This window comes from Oncorhynchus clarkii, chromosome 28 (assembly GCF_045791955.1).
Source record: "Oncorhynchus clarkii lewisi isolate Uvic-CL-2024 chromosome 28, UVic_Ocla_1.0, whole genome shotgun sequence".
Taxonomy (NCBI): domain Eukaryota; kingdom Metazoa; phylum Chordata; class Actinopteri; order Salmoniformes; family Salmonidae; genus Oncorhynchus; species Oncorhynchus clarkii.
This window is the reverse complement of record NC_092174.1, coordinates 3,422,631-3,440,053: the sequence shown is the minus strand read 5'-3', so window position 1 is coordinate 3,440,053 and position 17,423 is coordinate 3,422,631. Positions and strand designations below refer to the sequence as shown.

Here is a 17,423-nt window from a genome sequence, read left to right as displayed (position 1 = left end):
AGCGCCTTATGCGTTGGGCGCTGATTGTACAAAATTATAATTTGGAGATCCGCCACAAAAAGGGTTCAGATAATGTGTTGGCAGATGCTTTGTCTCGTGTGTGAAGATGATTTCAGTATGTTTTGCAAGGTTGTTGATTTGTTGTGAGTGTTCATTTAAATACTGTAGTCGCAATCCCCCCTAGGGTTGCTCTTTTAAGGGTGGGAGTGTTACGGATACAGGTATCCTGTGTCTGTGTGTATCCTGTGTCTGTGTGTATCCTGTGTGTGTTTCTTTTCTCTCCTTCTCCCCTCACAGGTGAAAATCATCACTCCCCAATCAGTCAACAATCAACCCATCAATCAGAAGACACACCTCCTCCTGTTTCCTACCCTATCACAGTTCCTTCCCCATGGTTTAAAAACCCCATCATTTGTTTGTTCAGGAGCTCAATCTTTGTAATGCCATGTTGGTAGATAGCTGTTCTTTGTAGATTTCAGGAGAGCTCAATCTTTGTAATGACATGTTGGTAGATCTCTGCTCTTGATAGATTTCAGTAGCACAATCTCTTTGTAAATGCCATGTATGTAGATCTCGCTCTTTGTGTAATAATTAACCTCTTCTTTTGTTTGAGCACCTCCAAATCACTTTGTCATCTCCTGTGAGTATTGTTTTTGTTTATGGTGTTTGCTGGTGGGAAAAAGGGGAAACCAAGACAAGTCGCCCATGGGCATACACTACCCGTAGGTAAACTTTGTTAAAACACACTAGTTAGAACTGGGCGGACCACCCACTGTATTTTTGGTTAGTTAGTTAGCTGTTGTTGAAATAGGCTAGCCTAGCTTAGGGGTGTTTTTGCATATTTGTTTCTTTCCTTGGGTCCAGCTCAGCCCCTTTTCCTGCTTCCCCCCCATTACCGTGTGTTTAGAAATAAACCCTGAGTTTGACGGTATTATTTCGGTTGTCGTGGTTATTTCGTTCACTTTTACTTTGTCACTATTATAATTTACATGAGTTATGTTACGGGTCTCACTACCATTCCCCCCTAGACTGTCGGGCCAAGAGAGATTCGTAACACATGATTAATTGATGCCCCACGAGGTGAGATCTTGCATGGAGCCCCATGCGAATGTGATTGACCGTCATCTTGAACTTCTTCCATTTTCTAATAATTGCACCAACAGTTGTTGCCTTCTCACCAAGCTGCTTGCCTATTGTCCCTGTAGCTCATTCTAGCGTTGTGCAGGTCTTCAATTTTATCCCTGATGTCCTTACACAGCTCTCTGGTCTTGGCCCATGAGTGTTTGGACAGGTGTCTTTTATACAGGTAACGAGTTCAAACAGGTGCAGTTAATACAGGTAATGAGTGGAGAACAGGAGGGCTTCTTAAAGAAAAACTAACAGGTCTGTGAGAGCTGGAATTCTTACTGGTTGGTAGGTGATCAAATACTTATGTCATGCAATAAAATGCAAATGAATTACTTAAAAGTCATACAATGTGATTTTCTGGATTTTTGTTTTAGATTCCATCTCTCACAGTTGAAGTGTACCTGTGATAAAAAATGACAGACCTCTACATGCTTTGTAAGTAGGAAACCTGCAAAATCGGCAGTGTATCAAATACTTGTTCTCCCCACTGTAGGTTGTGGGGAGGGGGCGGGTACCGGGATCGGTGCTGGAGACTGGAGGGACTGCACACTCCCCTCCAAGCGCAGGATGGTTTCCAGCACACTGTCCATGGCGATACCGAGTCTGGAGAGACAGTCCTTGTGGTGCTGTACTGTCCCTACAATGGTCACCAGCTCGGCCTTTCATGCGGTCTTCATTTTGCGGGTCGGTAATTCTGTCCCGCTGGTATAAAAGATTTGGAGACAGGCGCAGGAATACACAATAGGGGTTTTTAATACACCAAAAACAAACACATATGTCACGTTCTGACCTTAGTTCTGTTATTATACAGTATCTTTGTTTTAGTATGGTCAGGGCGTGAGTTGGGTGGGTTGTCTATGTTCGTTTTTCTATAATTTGGGATTTCTGTGTTCGGCCTAGTATGGTTCTCAATCAGAGGCAGCTGTCAATCGTTGTCCCTGACTGAGAATCATACTTAGGTAGCCCGGTTTCACTTTTGAGTTGTGGGTGTTTATTTTCCGTGTTAGTGTCTGTGCCACACAGGACTGTTTCGGTATGATTTACTTCACGTTTATTGTTTTGTTCAGTGTTCGTTATTCATTAAAAAACATGAACACTTACCACGCTGAGTTTTGGTCCTCCGATCCTTCATACTACTCCTCTTCGTCAGGAGGACGAAAACCCTTACAGTATACAAAAACACTGGGCTGTACCCAAACAAAAGAACGAGGGTAAACCTCGTTGAACAACATGGGACGATACCCGTAATATACAATATATAAAGCATGCAGAATGCAAGCTGCACCAACGCATAGGTACTGACACGACCAACAGACATGTGAACAGTAACCGACAAAAACAGAGGGCACATATATAACGTACTAATCAGGGGAAATGGGAACCAGGTGTGTGTAATCAGACAAGACAGTCCGAGGTTGATGATAATGAATCCCGTTCAGTGAAGCCTGGAAAGCCGGTGACGTAGACCTCTGGAACTGGTGAACAGAATGAGCAGCAGTTCTGGGGGGATCCGTGACAGTACTCGGCGCATGTGATAAATACAATTTGATCTGATTTGGGAATTGGCAACAGATTTGAATGCAAATATTCAAAATATTTATAAAAACAATATGCTATTTCAGAGTTTCCTTTAGGAAAATTTGATAGTAAAAATAAAGAAAAACACTTGAATGAGCAGGTGTGTCACACGTACACATTCAAGGGTTTTTCTTTTTTTGTACTATTAGCTACAAGGTAGAATATTGTAGAAGACATCACATCTACGAAAAAACACATATGGAATCATGTAGTGACCAAAAAAGTGTACAAATCAAAATATATTTTATAGTAGCCACCCTTTGCCTTGATGACAGCTTTGCACACTCTTGGCATTCTCTCAACCAGCTTCACCTGGAATGTTTTCCAACAGTCTTGAAGGAGTTCTCACATAAGCTGAGCACTGGTTGGCTGCTTTTCCTTCACTATGCAGTCCAATTCATCCCAAACCATTTCAATTGGGTTGAGATCGGGTGTTTGTGGAGGCCAGGTCATCTGATGCAGCACTCCATCACTCTCCTTGGTCAAATAGTCCTTACACAGCCTGGAGGTGTGTTACGTCATTGTCCTGTTGAAAACCCAATGATAGTCTCACTAAGCACAAACCAGATGGGATGGCGTATCACTTTGGTCGTGATGATGGTTAAGTGTACCTTCAATTCTAAATAAATCCCTGACAGTGTCACCACCAAAGCACCCCTACACATTCACACCTCCTCTTCCATGCTTCATGGTGTCAACCTCACATGCGGATATCATCCGTTCAACTTCTTCTCACAAAGACACAGTAGCTGGAACCAAAAATCTCAAATTTGGCTCATCAGACCAAAGGACAGGTTTCCACAAGTCTAATGTCCATTGCTCATGTTACTTGGCCCAAGCAAGTCTCTTCTTATTATTGGTGTCCTTTCGTAGTGTTTTTTTTAAAGCAATTCGACAATGAAGGCCTGGTTCATGCATTCTCTTCTGAACAGTTGATGTTGAGATGTGTCTGTTACTTGAACTCTGTGAAGCATTTATTTGTGCTACAATCTGAGGCTGATAACTCTAATGAACATATCCTCTGCAGCAGAGATAACTCTGGGTCTTCCTCTCTTATGGCGGTCCTCGTGAGAGCCAGTTTCATCATAGCGCTTGATGGTTTTTGCGACTGCACTTGAAGAAACTTCTTGAAATTTTCCGCATTGACTGACATGTCTTAAAGTAATGATGGACTGTCATTTCTCTTTGCTTATTTGAGCTGTTCTTGCCATAATATGGACTTGGTCTTTTACCAAATAGGGCTATCTTCTGTATACCACCCCAACCTTGACACAACACAACTGATTGGCTCAAACGCATTGAGAAGGAAATATATTCCACAAATGAACTTGTAACAAGGGACACCTAATAATTGAAATGGATTTTTATTTATTTTTTATTTTACCTTTATTTAACTAGGCAAGACAGTTAAGAACAAATTCTTATTTTCAATGACGGCCTAGGAACAGTGGGTTAACTGCCTGTTCAGTGGCAGAACGACATTGCATTCCAGGTGACTACCTCATGAAGCTGGTTAAGAGAATGCCAAGAGTGTGAAAAGCTGTCATCAAGGCAAAGGGTGGCTACTTTGAAGAATCTCAAATTTAAAATATATTTTCATTTGTTTGACACTTTTTTGGTTACTAATTATTCTGTATGTGTTTTTTCATAGTTTTGATGTCTTCATTATTATTCTACAATGTAGAAAACATTGAAAATAAAGAAAAACCCTGGAATGAGTAGGTGTGTCCTAACTTTTGACTGGTACTCTATATATATGGATAATACCCAGAGAGATAGGTATTTGCCGGGGGCGTGCTACGACACCGACCTTCATTTATTTATGTCAGAAGGCTTGTATACAGATATTGACATGCAGAAGGAAGTTAATTCGTTAATTTTCAATCAGAATATTTTGTTTAAAGATCAGCATTATATTGTTAGATTATAGGAGTAACTCTGGTAGGCCTGAAACAGACTTCCTCACCTCTATTTCAACTCAGGGTCAGTTGGAGTGCCGGGGCACACTGCCTTCATATCATAGGCCTACAGTAGCTAAAGCTTAACAATGGCCACACCATTCTAAACCTTCACAAACGTTTCTCATTTTTATTGGGGTAACATCAAAAACAGTCGAACGAAATTAAACCATGTAAAAAACTCACTACTCTCCCCTGTGCCTAATAAAAAACCACACAACACTCCCCTATTTTGGACCATCCTTCCCCCAGTAAATGTCGATTTGTCCCTAAGATAGTTAGACAATCTACTCTATCTTGATTGATTGCCTGAAATGGCTTAGTAGCTAGTCATGAAGTCGTGAGATTGGGAACCTATCTAGCTGGCTAGCTAAAGCCAAATTCATAAAATGTCTGGGTGGCTAGAATTACAGAGAAACAACAATAAGAAGGAATCAATAGGCTACATAGCTTGATCAAATTCCTTTGCAAACATACCTCCTGCGAGTCCTGGCCATTACCGGCAGCTAAAATCAAATAAAAAAAAAATATATACAATAATAATTTACCTTTTGTCTCTCTGTGTTTCATAATTTCCCTTCAATTTGCAAGAGGCTGAATGTATCTCTCTGGAGAAAGCATCCGAGCGAGCAAAACAGTGCCACTCTGTCTCTGTATGTGTAGGCCATCTATCTGATGCTGTCTGGTCCGAAAGAGTCATTGTTGCCGCCCGTAGCATTGAATGCAAGGGAGGCCAGCAAGTATTTGGCCTCCCTGGATAAAAACAGTATAAAATAATAGCCAATCAGCATTGAGCGAGACTGAGTGAGCTCAATTATGAATGGTCCTGACACACTAAAAAAAAAGTGTCAAGGGAAACCAGTTTGGATTTGGCATCACTTATATCAAATCACATTGAGAGCATAGGTCATTGACAAAAATAACTTGAATTGTTACATCTTGTTGTGTTGTTGTCCGCCAGTGGCTAGCTAGCTAAAATTGTCCCTTTCCTAAATTAGCCATGGATGGAATTTTCTGTACTGGCCAATGATTATAACGGCACTCCTGATCCAATCATTACTGATCCATTCAGACATTGTGCCCCTGGCCTGAGGATGGAAGTTAAATACGTAGCTAGATGTAGAAGGCTAAATAATGTTAACTAGCTAACATTGCCCATGTAAAAGGCAAGCACTTTAGCCAGGTATCATAAGACAAGAAAAAATAAAAGCATGTACTTTATGACTGTTTCGTTAACATGAAAGAGAGGAGGATGGCATTGGCTTGAGTCAATATGTTTTTTCTACTTGCACGAACGCACACACAAACACACACACACACGCACAAAAAGCATATTGCATGAGTTACTACTCTCCGTGGTTCTAAATCAATAGTTGTTTAGTGGTCCGAAAATGTCGGAGACATTAACTTGCTTGACCATGCTGTAGGTCATGTAACTGTTACATGCAATATGCTTTGCGGACATCACAGGACAGAAGTTGCTCTCCGGTTTTGTGATGAAACAAATGTGTAGTTGAATTTATTCTGCCACTGTGTTCTTATTATCTCAGCCTTTAGGCCTTTATATCACAGGTTATAGAGCAAACAACGTATTTGTCACAACACATACATTAGGTTGTAATATGGCATTTTTTCTGGCTTCCCCAGTGATTTTACCCACTCACCACTACCGATCAAACATTGTGTGTGTCACTCAACAATCTTTCTCCTCCTCCACTGATGATACTGTCTGTACGCACTAACTAGAGTATTTAGCGCCCTGTCTAGCATATCTTTGCTCCCTGGTTTACCTTGGAAGGAACCCCTTACTAGGGAGAATAAGTGATTAAAGAGCAACTGCTCCTAAAAACCAACGAATCCCTTTGAATACGGCCTATGTCCCATTGATATGAGTCAGAAACCTTTATTCTACTGTCAAAATGGTCTACAAAGTGCAAATAGGATAATTTTGGCCATCAAGTCAGTTTAGTCTAAAACGGAGTTTGTCACCTGACTGCGTCACAAAGAGTAAATTAAGGTTGGGTTTGGATTATATAGTCCATGGTTCACTCCAGACCTGTCTGCCCTTGACCAGCACAATAACATCCTGTGGCGTTCTGCATTAGCATCGAATAGCCCCCGTGATATGCAACTTTTCAGGGAAGTTAGAAATAAATAAACACAGCCAGTTAGAAAAGCTAAGGCTAGCTTTTTCAAACAGAAATTTGCATCCTGTAGTACTAACTCAAAAAAAAATTGGGACATTGTAAAGTCCATGGAGAATAAGAGCACCTCCTCCTAGCTGCCCACTGCTCTGAGGCTAGGAAACACTGTCACCACTGATAAATCAGTGTCTCCTGACCCCTCCTGTCTCAGCCTCCAGTATTTATGCTGCAGTAGTTTATGTGTCGGGGGGCTAGGGTCAGTTTGTTATATCTGGAGTACTTCTCCTGTCCTATTTGGTGTCCTGTGTGAATTTAAGTGTGCTCTCTCTAATTCTCTCTTTCTCTCTTTCTTTCTCTCTCTCGGGGGACCTGAGCACTAGGACAATGCCTCAGGACTACCTGACATGATGACTCCTTGCTGTCCCCAGTCCACCTGGCCGTGCTGCTGCTCCAGTTTCAACTGTTCTGCCGTATTATTAATGGACCATGCTGGTCATTTATGAACATTTGAATATCTTGGCCATGTTCTGTTATAATCTCCACCCGGCACAGCCAGAAGAGGACTGGCCACCCCACATAGCCTGCTTCCTCTCTAGGTTCCTTCCTAGGTTTTGGCCTTTCTAGGGAGTTTTTCCTAGCCACCGTGCTTCTACACCTGCATTGCTTGCTGTTTGGGGTTTTAGGCTGGGTTTCTGTACAACACTTTGAGATATCAGCTGATGTACGAAGGGCTATATAAATAAACTTGATTTGATTTGAAATTTGATTTGAAATCCACTATAATTGAGAATTTCAATCAGCATTTTTCTACGGCTGGCCAGGCTTTCCACCTGGCTACCCCTACCCCGGTCAACTGCCCGGCACCCTCTACAGCAACTCGCCAAAGCCCCCACCATTTCTCCTTTACCCAAATCCAGATAGCTGATGTTCTAAAAGAGCTGCAACATCTGGACCCCTACAAATCAGCCTGGCTAGACAATCTGGACCCTCTCTTTCTAAAATGATCTGATAAAATTGTTGCAACCCTTATTACTAGCCTGTTCAAACTCTCTTTCGTATCGTCTGAGATTCCCAAAGATTGGAAAGCTGCCGCGTCATACCCCTCTTCAAAGGGGGAAACACTCTAGACCCAAAATGTTACAGACCTATATCTATCCTACCCTGTCTTTCTAAGGTCTTCGAAAGCCAAGTTAACAAACAGATTACCGACCATTTTGAATCCCACTGTACCTTCTCCGCTATGCAATCTTGTTTCAGAACTGGTCATGGGTGCACCTCAGCCACGCTCAAGGTCCTAAACGACATCATAACCACCATCGATAAGAGACATTACTGTGCAGCCGTATTCATCGATCTGGCCAAGGCTTTCGACTCTGTCAATCACCACATTCTTATTGGCAGACTCGACAGCCTTGGTTTCTCAAATGATTGCCTCGCCTAGTTTACCAACTACTTCTCTGATAGATTTCAGTGTGTGAAATCGGAAGGCCTGTTGTCCGGATTTCTGGCAGTCTCTATGGGGGTGCCACAGGGTTCAATTCTCGGGCCGACTCTCTTCTCTGTATACATCAATGATGTTGCTCTTGCTGCTGGTGATTCTCTGATACACCTCTACGCAGACGACACCATTCTGTATACTCCTGGCCCCTCTTTGGACACTGTGTTAACCTTTTGCGTGTAGGGGGCAGTATTTTCGTTTTTGGCTAAAAAAACGTACCCATTTGAAACTGCCTATTTCTCAGCCCCAGAAACTAGAATATGCATATAATTGTCAGATTAGGATAGAAAACACTCTAAAGTTTCCAAAACTGTCAAAATATTGTCTGTGAGTATAACAGAACTGATATTGCAGGCGAAAACCTGAGGGAAATCCAATCAGGAAGTGCCTCTTATTTTGAAACCTCTCTGTTCCTATGCATGCCTATCCTCCATTTAAAGGGATATCAACCGGATTCCTTTTTCTATGGCTTCCATTACGTGTCAGCAGTCTTTAGACATAGATTCAGGCTTTTATTTTGAAAAAATGAGCGTGAAGGATCACATTGCGTAAGTGGATAGGTGGGGGCTCTCAGAGTGAGTTTTGCGCAACTGAGTAAAGCGGCCATTGTTTCTCCCGCTGTTATTGAAAAAGCTACACACTCAGTTGATATATTATCGAATATATATTTCAAAGACAACTTGAGGATTGATTATAAAAAACATTTGACATGTTTCTGTGGACATTATGAATATTGTTTGGAATATACGTCTGTGTTGTCGTGACTGCTCTTTCCTGTGGATTTCTGAACATAACGCGACAAACAAACGTTGATATTTTGGGTATAAAAATAATGTTTATGGAACAAAAGGAACATTTGTTGTGTAACTGGGAGTCTCGTGAGTGAAAACATTCGAAGATCATCAAAGGTAAACTATTTTTTTGATTGCTTTTCTGATTTTCGTGACCTCGCTACTTAATGCTTAGTGTACATAATGTTATGCTATGCTATCGATAAATACACAAACGCTTGGATTGCTTTCGCTGTAAAGCATAATTTCAAAATCTGAGACGACAGGTGGATTAACAAAAGGCTAAGCTGTGTTTTGCAATATTGTGATTTCATGAATATGAATATTTTTTAATAATATTATTTGACTGTGGCGCTATGCTATTCAGCGGTTGCTGATGACAATTATCCCGGTACCGGGATGGGTAGCGTCAAGAAGTTAAATAAAGGTGAAATATATGTATATATATATATATATATTTTTAGCTAGCTAACATTAGCATTGCTAACTATTTTTGACAAACTTTGCTAGTAACAGTAATGACAACATTGCCAACTTTCTAAAGTGAATTTGTCGACATCATATTAAGTTGTTTACTACAAATGATTTGCCTACTTTAACAATGTGATCGCATTTCCATAGCACTGTAAGTTAGTGTAATTTAGACTAAACAGTCACGTTAGCCTCCGAGGTCCAACCCATGTCTAGGGCACACATTCATATTGGATGCAGCTATGGTGGTATTAGCTAACTCATGTCTGACTACAACAGTGCACTAGCCATAGAATTTCGAATTAGAATGCTAGATGTAACTGACAGTTAGACTTACAGGTTATGTCGTTGTCTTTTGTTTGAATTGTTTACGTGTCCGCTGTGCGGGGGAAATGATAATACAAGCGGAACTACGTAGCTAATACTGTTGTAACAGGGATCCTTATTGTAGCAACACACTTTTGGAGGGAAGGCAATCCTGCGCTGCGTTAGCTAAGTTTTCATGTCATCGGGTGTAGTTCATAAAGGTTGAGGAGTGTATGTTAGGATGAAGTGTGAATTCATGCCAGGAATAATAAGTGTGAAGTTTGATTTCCTCCCTTCTGTAATAAGCAGCCAATTAGGTATTTTTTCCTTTATTCATGTGTTTAATCTGAAGCCGTTATAACGCTGGTTAAACTGTTATGTATGTAAGCACTTCAGAGTTATACCAAGCTAATAAGTCACTCATAAGATAAGGTTGTAAGAGTGTGCTTAACTGTATTTTTCATTTACTTTATAGTTCTCACGGAAGGTGATAATTCTGACTAAAACTACAGAATAAAGCCGCCAGTTAAAATCAAGGAACGATTGTGCTCGTGGTTACTGAAGGGAGCTACACTAGAATGGATATGAACCTTCTTATGATGGGATAAAGGTCAGCCATTTTGGTCAGGGAGAGGGTCAACCATGGTTTGCCAGCGCTGTGATAAGATATTGTGTAAAATAATGAATTTTAACAATTTATCTGCACTGTATGTTTGTTACCTAGCTAGCCAGACAGTTTTTGAGGAATGATTCCATAATTATTTTTTAATTAACTGCCATCATTCCATTTAAACAATGCAGTTAAACCTTCAGCCCTAAACTGGCTGAAATCAGTTGATAACAGGACAACTTTTCGTACTTTATTTCATACTGGTCCCCTGCAGGAATCGAATCCACACCCCTGGCATTGCCAGCACCATGCTCTACCAACTGAGCTAAACAGGACCACGTGTAATTCACTGTTCACTTGCTGTTTTCACAGCTTGTCAGGCAAGACCTCAGAATAAAGGTACACATGGCGACACATGTACCCTTGTGAATCCTCCTCAGTTGTTGCCAGAATTTCCATTGACTACTCTCAAAAGGATACGTCATCATGAGGCCTCTCATAGTGACCCGAGTTCCTGCCCTGATGACACAGGCAGCTTCATAGAAAATGGTAATGTGGGTTATGTGAAAAGTTGTACAAAACAGTTTGCCAGTTTGATAAACTAGTAGGTTAGCCTGATTGCTGTGTTTATCATTTCATGATCATTCCATTCCATACCATAATATTTAAAGTGAAATAGAAAGGTGAATGCAGCCATCAGGTTGGAGCAGGGAACTCCTGTTGTATACGGAACATCACGCTGGACGTGTCACGCCCTGATCTGTTTCACCTGTGCTTGTCTCCACCCCCCTCCAGGTGTCGCCCATCTTCCCCATTATCCCCTGGGTATTTATACCTGTGTTTTCTGTCTGTGCCAGTTTATCTTGTTTGTTCAAGCCTACCAGTGGTTTGTGTCTTAGTGCCTGCTTTTTCCAGTCTCTCTTTTCTCGCCCTCCTGGTTTTGACCCTTGCCTGTCCTGACGCCGAGCCCGCCTGCCTGACCACTCTGCCTGCCCTTGAGCCTGCCTGTCGTCCTGTACCTTTGCACCTACTCTGGATTACCCACCTCTTTGCCTGACCTGACCCTGGGCCTGCCTGCCATACTGTACCTTGGCCCCACTACTCTGGATTATCAACCCCTGCCTGCCTTGACCTGTTGTTTTCCTGCCCCTGTTGTTACAATAAATATTGTTACTTCTACACAGTCTGCACTTGGGTCTTACCTGAAACCTGATAGGAAGGAATGACCACTCTGACATGTTTGCCCAAATAACCCCATTACCACCAGACAAAATGTCGATAGGCAGAGTATCTGTATCAACTGGAGATGAAAGGTGCACATTGTTATATTAGCAGAACAATGCTTCTGCGGTATTATGTAAAAAAATATATATTCTACTTAGACCTGTTACTACACTGAACAAAAATATGAACACAACATGCAACAAGATTTCAATGAGTCACAATTCATATAAGGAAATCTGTCAGTTACAATAAATTAATTAGGTCCATATCTATATATTTAACATGACTTGGAATACAGATATGCATCTGTTGGTCACAAATAAAACATGTTTACATAGGTATGGACGTGGATTAGAAAACCAGTCAGTATCTGGTGTGACCAGCATTTGATTCATGCAGCACGACAAGTCTCCTTCACATAGAGTTGTTCAGGCTGTTGATTGTGGTCTGTGGAATGTTATCCCATTCCTCTTCAATGGCTATGCTTAGTTGCTGGATATTGGCAGGAATTGGAACACGCTGTCGTGCACGGTGATCCAGAGCATCCCAAACATGCTCAATGGGTGACAGGTCTGAGTATGCATTGTCCGTAGTTTCGGCCTGCCCATACCATAACCCCACCGCTACCATGGGGCACTCTGTTCACAACGTTGACATCAGCTGACTGCTTGCCCACAAAACGCTGTCTGACATCTGCCCGGCACAGTTGAAACCAGGATTCATCTGTGAAGAGCACACTTCTCCAGTGTGCCAATGGCCATCGAAGGTGAGCACTTGCCCGCTGAAGCTGGTTACGATGAGAAACTGCAGTCAGGTCAAGAACCTGGGTGAGGATGACGAGCATGCAGATGAGCTTTCCTGAGACGAAATATGAGAAGATGTAGATTTTCTAACCTAAGTGTTTAGATAACTTTCAAATGTACACTGAACAAAAATATTTACGCAACTTGTAAAGTGTTGGTCCCATGTTTCATGAGCTGAAATAAAAGAGCACAGAAACTTTCCATACGCACAAAAATAATATTTCTAAAACAAATTGCATAAAAGTGTTTACATCCCTGTTAGTGAGCATTTCTCCTTGGCAAGATAATCCATCCACCAGACAGTGTGCATTTGGCATACTGACTGCAGGAATATCCATCAGAGCTGTTAACAGAGAATTTAATGTTAATTTCTTTACCATACCCGCCTCCAACATAATTTTAGAGAATTCTCTTCACGGATTAAATAGTTTCAACTGTACTGGGCAGATGGCAGACAGTGTGTATGGCGTCGTGTGGGCAAGCGGTTTGCTGTTGTCAACGTTGTGAACAGAGTGCCCCATGGCCCCATGGGGTTATGGTAAGGGCAGGCAGAAACTACGGACTACACAGTTGCATTTTATCGATGGCAATTTGAATGAACAGAGATACCATGGTGAGATCCTGATGCCCATTATCGTGCTTTTCATCCGGCGCCATCACCTCATGTTTCAGCATGATAATGCATAGCCCCATATCAAAAGGATTTGTACACAATCTTTTACATGTTTTATTATTTATTACAAAAAACACAAGGAAGGGGTAACATTAAAGTATTAGAGCATGAAGGACAAACACTACAGCATCAAGACACTATCAAACATGTATCAGTCTTTCCGCAACAGAGCCATCCTTATGTGTGAGGGTGCATGTGCATGATAGTGATATAAAATATATGTCATAGTTCCCTTTTTCATGATCACAATCTTGTGAAACCCGAACCCTCCAAGATCCCCCCACAGTTCCCCAATAGCTGTTCCTCAACCATTCACGACCCCTCCCACAGCCCCCCCCACGGAATAAAATAAAAAAAAATCAAATGAATTCCATTCCCCACCTCCAAGAACCCCCCAATGCACCAACAACCAAGAGAAGAAACTAAAGAGAAAAAAGGAAAAGACAGAAGCAAACAACAATGCAAAAAAATATATACAAAACAATACATTTAAAACAAAGGACATCAAGGACAACTGAAATCATAACAGCAATGCCAACTGTATATGTTTGTGTGCATGTCTGGCACTATTACATGTATGTTTTTGTTCTTGTATGTGTTTATTTGAATGAGAGTGTGTGTATATGCATGTGTACAAACACCTGTACGGCATCAGCCTCAGACAAACCGGCATTAGTTGTAAAAACACTGCCACTTAGTGTCATTCAAATGTACTTTTATTATGTTTTATTTCAATTTTTTTCACCTTTATCTTTAAACCATCATTCTCTCTCTCACACAGCCACTCCACTCCCACTTGTCTCCAATTCCACATACCAACCCTCAGCTTCCCTCAGCCCATTCCATCTATCTCTGCTGACCACCCATTCTCTGCCCCCGACGGGGGGTGCTGAAGAAGCCGAATGTGGAAGTCCTGGGCTGGCGTGGTTACATGTGGTCTGTGATTGTGAGGCCGGTTGGATGTACTGCCAAATTCTCTAAAACGACGTTGGAGGCAGCTTATGAAATGAACATAAAATTCTCTGGCAACAGCTCTGGTGGACATCCCTGCAGTAAGCATGTCAATTGTCAGTTGTCAGGTGCTTCTACACCTGCATTGCTTGCTGTTTGGGGTTTTAGGCTGGGTTTCTGTACAGCACTTTGATATATCAGCAGATATAAGAAGGGTTATATAAATACATTTGATTTGATTTGTACGATCCCTCAACACTTAAGACATCTGTGGCAATGTGTTGTGGACAAAATGGCACAATTTAGAGTGGCTTTTTAGTGTCCCCAGCACAAGATGCACCTGTGTAATGATCATGCTGTTTAATCAGCTTCTTGATATGCCACATCTGTTAGGTGGATGGATTATCTTGGCAAAGGGGAAATGCTCAATAACAGGGATGTAAACCAAGTTTTGGCAAAATTAGAGAGAAATAAGCTTTTTGTGATTTCTATAATCTTTTATTTTAGCTCATGAAACAAGGGACCAAAACTTTACATGTTGCGTTCATATTTTTGTTCAATTTATGTAGATATCTTTGTTAGAAAGAATACTATACTTCCCTTGAAGGAATTATGCTGAATGTAAACGTAAACGTCTCAATTTACCCCACTCCCATACAGGTTAACTTTTTAATTCCCCCAACTGTATGTTAGGACTACAAAAGAAGAAAGCCTGGCAATGTAATGCGTATAAAGCATTACATTTGTTATGCTATTTGAGAAAATGCAACAACATCAGTAACATTTATTGCTGGGCATAGATAGTATTTCCTGTTACAAAATCATTCGAAAAAAGATATCTATGTGAACCTAGTTTTGTTAATAGCATAGCTAATCCACATCTCCATTTTGCACTTGTCCTTAGATATTTGCAAACAACTCATTAAGATATTGATTATTATTATTACAACAAAGGGGTTATTCATAACACCTGGGCTGTGTTCATTAGGCCCCAACTGGAAGAAAACTGACTGAAACAAGAAGGAACTTTCTGGACTTGTCCAATAATGAACACTTGTTTTTGTGTTCCTGTTGCAAAACATTTTTGCTCCTGGTGTGCCCTAATGAATAAGACCTGTTGTGTTCAATTTAAAAAAAAATCTGTTGCATGCTGTAATGATCACAACCCTTGACTGCCGTGGTCAATTTGTCATTTGCATTTCTGCACCCAATTCTGAATGAGAAGCATCCATTTACTCTCCTGTGTGGATTGTGGATTATCCCGTAAACATTCTGAAGGTGATATGCAAGTCAAATTAACTTCACATTTGAGAAACAATTTTCATTAAAACATTTTTTATTATGTTTTATTGTCACATACTGATGAATGATGATGATAGTATGATGATACATTTATGGTGGCGGTTATATTATGACTAACTCATATTCTTGGTGTCCTCCACATTATTCACGTCCTTTATAACAAATTATTATTTACACTGACTTGCCAAAGCTTAGCATTAGACCATTGTTCCTCCCTCTAAGTGCTTTCAATACAAAATGTATACATTTCTACTGTGCCAATTATGGCCAGATAGTTATATTGTTAATACCTCAAAATGAAAAAAGAATGCTTCATAATTTTTCTGGTTGCGAAAGCATACCCGATACTTACTGCGACTTCTTATTTAAGTATAGTTGGATATTTGGTGGACCGTTTTGTTTACACAGTACACAAATGACATAATCTAAATGAATGACTAGAACTGAAAATGCCCAAACTTAACATTGATCTAAACTGTACATCTCTTGTACCTGCTCTCTTCCCATATACAATCCACCAAGTCATTTGAGCCTGAGTAAAAATTAAAATAACATTTAAAAAAAGAAATATTCTATGGTATCCAGGATGCCAATTTCCATTGTCAGTAGTAACGATCTCCTTCGGAAAAATGTAAAATTTCTGCAACCAGTTCTTAACCTCCTCGGATGATCGTTCTTTGGCTGCTATGGGGCATAAGGTCCCAGAACTCGTGACAGAGGCACTGGCAGAAGCCGTAGACCATGATCATGACGAGGCTTGCCGGGACCAGGCTTACCAGAAGGACCCCCAGGGTGGTCTTCTGCATGATGAGCAGGTAGACCCCCATGGGCAAGGAGCTGAAGTAGAGGAGCCCCAACACCCACACCAGCGCCCGGGCGGCGCAGTTCCACACCGCCCACCTCTGGGTGATGGAGGCCATGGAGTCCAGACTGGAGGAGTGGTAATCCCTACCCTGGATGGTGCCCACTCCAGGGGGGTGGGAGTGAAGTTGGTAGGGGTGGTGGTCCTGAGGGGATGGAGGCGGTTCCATGATGGTGATGACCATGTAGTTGGGTGAGCCGCGGATGGAGGAGTAGGTGTGGGTGGTGGTAGTGGTAGTGGAGGAGGATGGGGAGCCGCTGGGAGGGTTGCCCATGAGTGAGCTTAGGTGCCTGGGGCTGAGCAGTAGCTCGGTGGGGCCTTCATTGGGGTAGTGCAAGTTCCTCTGGTTCCGGGTCTGGAGGGTCAGCGCGGCCACCAAGTTGCAGTCATCTGGCAGATTGCCCGCTGCCTCGCCCGAGAAACTAGTGACGAACCGGCAAAACGGGCACACCACAGCATTGGGTGGCGACTCGCCCAAGTCTAAGATCTTGGCCAGGCACTTGGCACACAGGCGGTGACAGCACTCGAGAACCTTAGGGCGCCGGCTGCCCAGGCTATATGGGCAGTAACAGATCATGCACTCCAGCTCCTCCGTGCTGAAGCCCTCCACTATCCCCCCTTCCTCCATATTCCGTAACTTCCCCATCATCTCTCTCTCTCTCTCTCTCTTTCTTTCTTTCTTTCTTTCTTTCTTTCTTTCTTTCTTTCTTTCTTTCTTTCTTTCTTTCTTTCTTTCTGTCTGTCTCAGCTCCCCACAGGATCAACGGAAGAAGATGACAGTCCAAAGCTTTTGGGGAAATTCAGCGTTGGAAGACATGACGAGAGGCAGCAGCAGCCTTCTGATGGCGACGACAGTAGCAACTCTCCGCTCCGGAGGAGGTTTCAGGGTCATCCTGGTTGTCTGTGCAGCTCCTGTGGTGTGTGTATGTGTGGGTGTGGGTGTGTGTATGGGAAGCCTAGCGCGTTCTAGCCTCCGGGGTACGCGCCTCGGCTCAGTTTGGGGTAGGCCTAACTACTCGTCATGCGGGGCCAAAAGCCTTTCATGCACCACAGAGAGAGAGAAAGAGAGCGAGAGAGAGATGGAGGGGAGAGGCCATCATTGAAAAAAAAGATTTGTGTTAACA

General features: G+C 42.0%; 2 protein-coding genes across 2 annotated transcripts in view; both read right to left on the bottom strand.

Moving 5' to 3' along the window:
• The window catches only part of LOC139386660 (RAN binding protein 9), a 371,620-nt gene that overhangs the window by 57,098 nt on the left and 297,099 nt on the right, over positions 1 to 17,423 (bottom strand). The window lies entirely within an intron of this gene.
• Positions 16,080 to 16,948, bottom strand: LOC139387272 (ring finger protein 182). The gene has a single exon (XM_071133385.1). It carries the CDS (start codon positions 16,946 to 16,948, stop codon positions 16,091 to 16,093), a length of 858 nt encoding a protein of 285 aa, XP_070989486.1. The 3' UTR covers positions 16,080 to 16,090.